At 44.2% G+C, this 9689-nt stretch overlaps 2 protein-coding genes across 2 annotated transcripts in view; one reads left to right on the top strand and one right to left on the bottom strand.

The window, feature by feature from the left end:
- Positions 1 to 9689, bottom strand: part of GALNT9 (polypeptide N-acetylgalactosaminyltransferase 9) — a 230371-nt gene that overhangs the window by 5341 nt on the left and 215341 nt on the right. The gene's annotated exons all lie outside the window — the stretch shown is intronic.
- On the top strand, positions 7 to 9639 carry NOC4L (nucleolar complex associated 4 homolog). Its single transcript, XM_010720015.2, has 14 exons — positions 7 to 92; positions 174 to 280; positions 507 to 614; positions 1025 to 1174; positions 1737 to 1836; positions 2555 to 2589; positions 2690 to 2740; positions 3286 to 3397; positions 4009 to 4069; positions 4609 to 4719; positions 6039 to 6202; positions 6354 to 6436; positions 7318 to 7431; positions 7736 to 9639. Exons 1-14 carry the CDS (start codon positions 53 to 55, stop codon positions 7850 to 7852), a joined length of 1353 nt encoding a protein of 450 aa, XP_010718317.1. The 5' UTR covers positions 7 to 52; the 3' UTR covers positions 7853 to 9639.

Raw genomic sequence — 9689 nt, 5'->3', positions numbered from 1 at the left:
CGCGCGGGCGTGCCGCCGGCTGTTCGCCACGCTGCTGCGGCGGGGAGAGCTGATGGGCGGCAGCCTGCCTGCGGAGGAGGACGTGCTGAGCGGTGAGAGGGGAGGGCGGGCGTGGGGCCGGGGCCGGGAATCGCCCGGGGTGGGAGCGTCAGCGCCGCGCCTTTCCCTCCCAGGGAACAGCAGCGCTGAGGATAAATACAAAGCATGGATGAGGCACCGCTACAACGACTGCGTGGAGTGCTTGTCCGAGCTGCTGGGCCACGACTCCTTCCGGGTGAAGGTGAGCTGCGGGCTATGTTGGGGTACGGGTCTGTGCGGTAGAAGCAGTTGCCGCTCGGTGCGGGATGCCGCGGGGCTTCTGGGGCTCTAACGCCCTTCTGCTGTCGGCGATGGCATCCACGTGGCTCGTGGAAGAGATTGGTTCTTCCTGCGCTGAGCAGCTCCTGTGGGCCCGAGCACCGCTGCACCCCTCGAGGCCGGGGCTTTTTCTAATCTGTGTTTTAAAGGAATCGTCGCTCTGCACCCTCATGAAGTTCGTGGAGTTGGAGGCAGAATGCCCTTTGGTCGCAGAGCAGTGGAAGGGCAGCATCGCTTTTCCTCACCATCTTCTGAAGGTGAGCTGCAGAGCTGAGGTTTCAGGCAAGGAGGGTGGGGGGAAGAAGAGTGATGTGGGCTCCAGAGGTGGATGCGCCTGTGGGGTGCTGCCCTCGATGGGTGGTGGTGTGGGAGCAGCTGCATTGTGTGGGGCCTGGCTGGATTCTTGTATTTCTGAAGTATCAGCTCTGATTTTGGGGGGGAGATAAGAGGGAAGCTGCTGCCCCTGGCTCAGCCGCTGCATCGTTTCTAAGTTACGGTGTCTGTAATGTGAGGGATTTGGGTTGGAAGCACCCGTCACAGCAGCTGGTGAGCACTGCAGGCAGGACACAGCTCTGCTCACCAGACAGGGGTTGCCCTCAGCCTTTTCAGCTGTCTGCTCCAGTACAGCAAGAAACTGACTTGTTTTTCATTACCGTTCTCTTGCTAGGTGGTTGTTAACGGCTTAATTCCCATACACGAAGATGCTTCCCTGCTGATCTCTCGCTTCCAAGAATACATGGAGTTTGATGACGTTCGGTACTTCGTCATGAAGGCGGTCACTGAGAGCATTGGACAAGTGATGCAAAAGACGAAAGAGGTAATGCTGAGTTGGGCTGCTGGGATGGGTCTGGATGAATTAATTGTTGCTCTGAAGCACACACCTTGGTTGTGAAGTGGGGAGGAACTACTGATACGTGGAATGACTTTAGAAGCAGGAGTAATAAGTGCACCCATTTGAAGTCTTTTTTTTGTTTGTAGTATACGTTAATTATGTGTAAGACTGAAAGCAGTCTGGGGATAGTTCAAGATGTATGTTGTTGATTAGAACCTCGCAGTCAGAGCTCTTGCTTCTGTTTTGCCCAGATATGTAGCTTGAGGGTATAAAGGTTTAATTCTCTTTGGTGTGTGTGGGAAGGGTCTTTCTTCTTTCATTGGATCTACCTGTTCTGTTAATTCAGAATCAGTTCAGATGTAAGTTTTGTGAGTGATGCTCCAGGACAAGGCAGCGATGGAGAAGCAGCATGCAGTACAGCCATCAGAGCTTTTCTTTCCTACATACGTTCAGTGGTTGGGAAATAGGGGACTGTGGAAGCCCAGTGTGACTTCCCTCTGCGTGGACCTCACTTCATGCTTGATCCTCTGCTTTTTGTCTGTTACAGAGGCCGCTGCCATTTTACCAGCAGAACGTATTTTCCCTCATTTCATCCATTAACATGCCGAACAAAGAGCGTGACATGGTCAAATTTATGGTGAAGCAAGGTTAGTAAACTCCACGCGATGAACTGTACGTGAAGAGGAAAATCACATCTCTGATTTTTATTGCGTAAAAGCTTTGTCAGAGTTTGCTAACGAAAAATTGTGCTTCTGTGAGCACAGTGATTCTGAGCAGCATTACAAAATCCACATAACACGCTCGCAGTCAGGTCTGTCACAGCTTTTTATCAATACAAAGAACCTATAGCAAATTTTTTAGAGACCTGGGTTTGGGGAATACTGCCTTTTCCTTGTGCTCCTGGTCTCAGCTTAACAGCTAGGAAAGGAGTGCTCCTCACACAGCGAGAAGGTGGCTGCTGGAGGCAACAGGGATGTTTCTGAGTTGGAATGCTTTTAACTGAATTCTGATGTGTCCCAACCCATTTGGTAGAGGGAAATCTCAGACATGGAACTTTAACATCTCATAGGAACATTTATGATCTTTGCTCTGCTTAATTCATAAGCTTCTCTCTCACTGCATTTTGTTAGGCTGCAGCGTGGGAAGAAAAGTGCCGTTTACTTTCAGTGTGTCCAATTAAGCTTAAGTTTGACTAATATAATGCAAATTTCTTTGCGTTTGCTCCTTTATCAGAGTGGGTTTGCATTCTTTAAGTTTTATGTGGGTATTTGTAATAACTGGGGTCATTTCGAAGGACTAAATAAAACAAGTCATTATTTTTAACATCTATTTCAAGTTCCATCTCCCTTTTACCTTTCTTCTCAGATAAGCGGGAGGAATGGAAGGTGTCGAAGCTGCAGGTAACTGTTCATTTGGTGCTTCAGAGTTCAATTTTCTACTGAAAATAGAACTTCATCTCCACCTGTGTATTTATCTCACTATTTGCAATTCTGTTTTAAGACACACAAGCAGGCGTTTGAAAGAATGTGGCTCACTTTTCTGAAGTACCAGGTGAGTGGTACTTCTGTCACTGATCCAGATTGCTTTCCTTAAAGGCTGTTGCTAATCCTTAGAGGCTGCGGCCATCCTTTGCATGGTGCTCCTGGTAGGACCCCTCTGTGCTTCTGCTATTAGATGAGATCAGCCCAGACACCATCTCTGCTGGATTGTTCTCCTGGCAAAGGAACGTTACCTCATTTATGGTCTTTTTCTTCTTACTCTCAGCCTTTTTCTCCACCTTAAACAAGCCTGCCCATGAGTTATCTGCAGCGTAACAACTCATGTTTCTGAGCTGAATGTTCCCGAGCCTTTTGCTAGTGACCTTCCTACTGCTTTTCCTTCTGAGCTGTGATGATGCTTTTAGCTGAGCACCCACTTCTTAGAATGAACACAGTTGTCAGGTGCCACTTCTGTGCTCTCCTATTTGTTGCTGTGAACCGTTCTGTTTTGTCCTGGCGTGTTCCCTTTTGCTTGCGTTGTCTTTTTGAGCCATATGTTGCTGTTGCTCTTGGAGTTCTTATTTTGGTGATTTGACTGTATTGCTTTGTGCTTCACAGCTACCCAGTGGCCTTTACAAAAAAGTTCTTGTTATTTTGCATGACTCCATCCTGCCTCATATGAACGAGCCCACTCTCATGATAGACTTCTTGACAGTGGCCTATGGAGTAGGTGAGTAAAAACAGGCTTTTTTAGCCTTTGTGTGGCTCTGCAGCACAATACATACATAGTTAGGAGGGCTGCTGGATGTAACACCACAGCTTTGGGTGGGATGAAGCTAAGGGACTGGGGTGAATTCTGTTGTCCCCAATAGTGAGATGCGTTTACCTGCATCTGTCAATGTTTGCTGGTTGTTGTATGTTAGGAAGATTATATTTTTGAATTTGGAAAGAGTTGAATACTGGAATGATTTCTTTTCGACACAGTTCAGGCATCACTGCTGATTGCCAAGCTGTACTCAGAAACAAGATGTGCAGTTTCCTTCAGAAATGGCCTTTCTGAGGAGGTTTTCTTTCCCACTGTAGCTTTCTTGGGAAATTAAAGCAGAATGTTTGTGTCTGTCTGTCTGTTCTTCTAAACTACAGTTTAATCTATGCAAGTAACCTGTGATCCTCAGGAAGGTTTTGGCTAAGCTTCTGTCACCTTACAGCCATCACACTGCCTCTACTTACAGATACTGTTGGTTTTGTGCTACTTCCAAGAAGGTTTAATAATGAAACAGGTCATAGCAGATCATTTTATCTATCGATCTATTGTATTGATAGGTTCCTGCTTTCTTACAGGTGGAGCAATTAGTCTTCTAGCCTTAAATGGATTATTTATTCTGATTCATCAGCATAATCTGTAAGTAAAAGGAGTATGTTGTTTAAAGGGACATGGCTGTCTGCATTTACATCTTCATATAAACAGAACTGAAAAGAATTCTCTGCATCTTCAGGCTTTGGCTGTGAGGAAGCCAAGCTCTGCCCAAGAAGCTGAGCTGTTTGGATGCTGAGCTGTTCTGATAGTTTGGCCTTTTTTTCAGCTGAGCCTAAATACCCTCTTCTCCAGACTGTTCAGCTCTTGGAAATCAATTTCCATTGATCTGATGGTGTAGCAGAACTGTAGTCTTTGGATCCTGTGCCATTTGCAGTCAGTGGATGTGTTTTCACATCTCCAGGACAGCTGGACAATGCACAAACCATAAGTTCACTTTACAGCTTGATTTCAAGTGGTGGCTGTGAAGACAAACCAAAGAAAGCTCAACAGCCACCCACAGCACAGCAGCAGTCTGGGGTGGTTTATGAGGAACACACAGAGGCATTTATAGACGCAGTGTGGTCCTGCTGTACATCATTAATGAGTGAAGGATGTTGTCTTTTTCCTTTCTGCCTTTTCAATAGGGAATACCCTGACTTTTACAAAAAGCTGTACAGCCTTCTGGACCCTTCTATATATCATGTGAAGTACCGAGCCCGCTTCTTCCATTTGGCTGATCTGTTTTTGTCTTCATCGTAAGTAGAACCTCTATTATATACATACATACATTTTGCTCCTACTTTCCTGTTGGCCAGAATCCGTTCTTGAACAGACTCCCATGTCTGGATTTAATGTATTCAGAGTGCCTGCTGAATTAAATTTGTTTTCTGATTGAGAAAACTGAATTCAAGAGTGTTACTGCAGTGCTGTGTGATTCTTCATGTGATGTTTTTGGAGATGCACCACACATCTGTCTGGTTTCAGAGAGTAAAAATGCAGTTCATTATCTGAATTTGATCGGCAAATCATTATGGATGTATCTTGATCTGTATTCCAGTTTGGCTGAAAGTGATGATTTTTCTCCCTGTCTTTATGAATATGGAAAAGGAACATTTGCAGGCTTTTTATAGACGCAGTATCATAAATCTGTTGAGAAATTGATGACCTTTTTGCAGACACGTAATATTGAAATATAAAGCATTTGACGCTCTGTCTCGATGCTGTCATCATGCCCAGGGAAGAAACTAGATATGCAGCTGGTCATATAGTTGCCATCATATGTTGTAAAATAAACCAAGAATAATGCTCAGCACATGATATTTAATATCATCCCCCTTGTATTCATAGTGTTCTCCGGAGAGAGTAACAAGACGTGGCAGATGGTTGTACCTTGGGGTGGCTTTGCTGAGCCTTGCAGGTGTAGTGAGCCCTAAGGCTGGAGGCTGAGTGGCTGAAAATTGTCATCTTTCATCCCAGCTCTGCTGACCTGAAGAACGTGCCTACATGAGCTGATTGCTGTTAAAAATTTGCATTTCTACCATAAAAGAGAACTATTCTGCACATTTACGTTCCAGCAGCTTTATGTTCCCATTACCAGCTGCACTGCTTGCTCTAGTCCTGGAAGTATTATGTAAATTTAACACCATGGCACATGTATTAATTAAACCCAGAGAACTACATTAGAAAAATATAATTAAGGTTGCCTGGCCAAGCACTCAGAAGTTTATAAAATGACTGAATAAAGACAGCAGTGTGAATGACCATGTACAAGAGCTGTGCTTGGCTACAGCAAGTGTTTGGAGTAGTGCCATGAGTCTGGGTTGAATCACAAACCGATCTGAGATTATTCATGCGCTGAATGGAAATGCCCCCAAATTTGTTCCAGACAGCACACAAGACCCTTTGTAACTGCTTGAAATCATGATTCTTTGCTGTATAGTTCCATTTCGCTTCACAGTCCAAAAAAGCTGAAGAATCCCACTGGTCCTCAACCTGACATGCTGTCTGAGTTGATGAGTGTGTTGGTTCACTTGCTGCAACTCCGACATGCTGGTTTCTTCTTCCTTCCCCATAGTCACTTGCCAGCATACCTGGTGGCAGCATTCATAAAGCGCCTGTCCCGGCTGGCCCTCACTGCTCCTCCCGAGGCTCTGCTCATGGTCATTCCTTTCATTTGTAATCTCTTTCGGAGGCACCCGGCCTGCAAAGTGCTGATGCACAGACCGAATGGGCCACAAGGTAAGAGGGAAAGGGGGGACTTCTGTGTTACACCTTTAGGCATCATAAAGAGCAGGATCCCTGGAGAGATCCCGGCCCCAGTTGGTTCCCTGGGTTCCCTTTGGCATTATGGACATCACAGGAGGTATTAGCTCTGTATCTCTTTCCCTAGATTTGTCAGAAGATCCATATATCATGGAGCAGGAGGAGCCATCTGAGAGCAGGGCTTTGGAGAGCTCTGTCTGGGAGATTCAGGTATGTCATCTAACAAGGAACATCTGTGTATGGTACAGCCTTCTCCCACCCTTGCTGCTTTCATGACACAGCTTAGCAGTCAGCAGTACCACTTCCCTGAACCTGCTGACACACGTCTTACAAATGGGATGAATTTCTGGCTACTTTTTTACTTCACATCCTTTTCCATCCTTAGTGTAAGAGGCAAAGGATTTTACACACATGACAACTAGTGCCTGCTAATTAGTAGGAGTCCTGTGACCATGCAGCTGAAAAGTGGGCTGTGAATAGCTGAAACAGAGTAAATAGTGGCAAATGTCTGAGGCGTTTTATTTGCTTTGGAGGGGAGAGAAGAGCAAGATGAGCACTGGTGGAAACTGAGTAGATAAGTCAACCTGTAGAAATGACTTTTAAAATGCTGGAGAAGATTGCAGTGTTCACTTTTAACCTGGAACATTTGTAGGATGGTGTACGAAGGCTGAAATTAGTTACATTACTCCTGGTGACTCTAAAACCTTAGAGGCAGGATTATCACATTCCATTTAAATGCTGCAAGGATTTTGTGCAAGGTGGGTGTTGCTGGAGAGCAAGAGCTCAGATGCAGCATCAGGGCTCTGGGAAGTAGCAGAATTGAGGTGTGCACTGTAGTAGCTATGGCCAGTGGAGGAATCCGTCCGTCTTGGGCTGAATGTGAACCTGGTGAAAGGATGCTTTAATATGTTTCAAGCATGGCTAAAATCTGTATTTCTTGAAACTGCGTAGTAACACAGTACAGCAGACTTGCCTCTTTTGCCAGAATTAATGTTCATGACCAAGAGGTTTATTAGTTTGTTCCCTGTGTGGGAAGCCAGATGGATGTGTGTTACCTTGTGCTCATTAGACCTTCTCTCTTTATCTTGCAGTCTCTACAAAACCATTATCACCCAGATGTGGCCCACGCAGCTGCTATCCTCAAACAGTCACTGTCTGAAATAGAGGATGACATATCGGGGCTCTTGGAGCTCTCAGCTTCTGAGGTAGTGTTGCTGTGCTTTTGTGAATGATTCTAACAAGAGGAAAGGAGACTGCTTCCTGAATGTACTAGCCATGTCCTGGTCATCAGCCTTGCTGCTGAGGAAGGAGCTAGGCAGACTTTTGGTTACCTACAGCCAGGGAAAAGGGGAAGATGTCAGTTAAATGGTGGAGCATTTGGCAGCAGTAGTGGCAGGCTTGTATTTAAAAGGTTTACTGTTGTATCTTTTATGATGTTAGAGTGAGCATTGGTATCAGCCATGGTAAAGGGCTTATACTGAATTTTGTCAATATTTTCTCTTTTTGTAGCTTTTTGATAAAGAAATAAAGAAAACATCTGCTAATGTGCCGCTGGAGTTTGAGCAAGTACGAGGTTTGTTTGGGAAGAAAAATGATATCTTTGCAGAACACTTTGCTTTAGATTGATGCAGTCTCTTAAAAACACATCTGCACAGCACACGGATCTTAAGGACCTGCACAAAACTCACATGTTTTGCTGGACATTTCTGCCTTTGAAGTATCTCTAAGCGGTGAAAGCTGGACTGTCTTTGAAAGGAGCGGCCTTCTTCAGTGACTTTTCCAGTATCTATGTATGGACTTTCTTTCGTTGTTCCTTGTGTCCCATGCTTACTTACTGCTGCCTGGTGTTTTGGAGGGGTTTCCACTCAGAGTAATGTTTTCTGGACTTGTTCACTGTTGGGATCCTGGCCCTTTTCTCAGGTGCTGGCTGAGATCAGCGACTGCACTGACAGTGCCTTGCTGCCACTCAGAGGGTCTGAGGGGAGGGTGGTCTTGCTTCTGTGTCTCAGATGTGTTCGTTTCATACAAGAGCCAGCAACCATTTTTTAGTGAGTGACCTCAATAGGTAAACATCATATTCTAATTATACATTTTTTTTAAATATTTACTTTTAAACTCCCTTCAGAGAGATGATTTAGCTTCTGTACAGTGGTCTTAACATGCCCATGTTGCTACACGGAAAGCTTAGGTTTGTCAAAAAGTATCTCTCAGATGATGCTCAGTAATCCCATGTATGACGTGTTGCTAATGTTCCTTCATGTATGTTCATCTCATGCTGTAATGTTTCTTAATTCAAAATAGTCATGAGCTTTGGAAATGAGCATAATCATGGTGACTGTGTAGGGCGGCCAACTGATGTGCAGTAGAAAGTAGTTTAATCCTTGATTTTTTGCTTCAGAATGATAAGCAGCTTAATGTAGTTTTGTTCACAACCTGCAGGCATTGCAGAAGCTGTGGCCAGTGTGTATGCAGGTGCTAATTAAGTTTTAACTATCCCACTGATATTAGAATGGCTTTGTTAATTTGGATTTTTCATACGGTTCCAGAAGTCATGCAGAAATTCCTTCTGATAGTGTTTTCCAAGGTATTAAGTGCTCTGCCTTGGTTTGAGGTAAACTTGTTAAGAATGCAAATGAACTCACTCAGGACCGTTTTTGTAATTATTTTCACTGACTTATTGTTATCTCATTAGGCTTCAACTCTGCTTTGAAGTCATGTTTTGTGGAGGGTAAAAATCCAGTCCAGAGGCCAAGAAAGCTCGTTTCTGGCAGACAAATCTGTTTAAATCAGGAAAATCTGTAGCTGTCTTAGGCACACTGTGTTATGTTTTCTTCATCCAGTTGTCTTCTTGCTTTCTAAACAACAGACATGTCCTCAGTGCAGAGAGCTCTGCCTCTTTTCTTCTGGTACTTTTTAACTCTGGTGAGATGTTTTCAGGGCTTTTTTTTTCTTCCTTTTTTTTTTTTTTTAAAGAATCTGAAAAAGTTCTTGTGAAAAAGCACGGCATTCTCCTCCATGGCCAGCCTGCCTTCCCATTTAGTGTGATAGGAAGACAGATTAGCTGAGATGATAACTTGCAATTTGAGATTATCTCAGCTCAGGTTCACCTAATCTGTTTCAGCTTTAAAATGTGTCTCCTTATATCTATGTTTTGTTTCTGTGTTTATTACATATCTAAAAGTGCTCTTACTCTGCAGAAATGCGGCTCAAGTAACTACATTTAAAGGACATGCATATACGCGTGTATCATCATTTATATGAAATGGTGTACCACAGAAATATGTGTACGTTGAATACCTTTCTCTGAATCTTTCTGTTCTGTTGAAATTACTGATGGACAATATCACTGACACTATGGGAGTGCTGGGATTCTTTTTTAATACATGAATATTAAACTGTTTGGGCAGCGGGCAGTCAGTCTCATGGTATGGAAAATGTGGGAGTTTTCTTGGGTTCTTGTATC

The sequence above is a fragment of the Meleagris gallopavo genome, chromosome 17 (assembly GCF_000146605.3).
Source record: "Meleagris gallopavo isolate NT-WF06-2002-E0010 breed Aviagen turkey brand Nicholas breeding stock chromosome 17, Turkey_5.1, whole genome shotgun sequence".
Lineage (NCBI taxonomy): Eukaryota > Metazoa > Chordata > Aves > Galliformes > Phasianidae > Meleagris > Meleagris gallopavo.
Note: the sequence above shows the minus strand (reverse complement) of the source record. Positions and strands in the feature narration are given on the sequence as shown.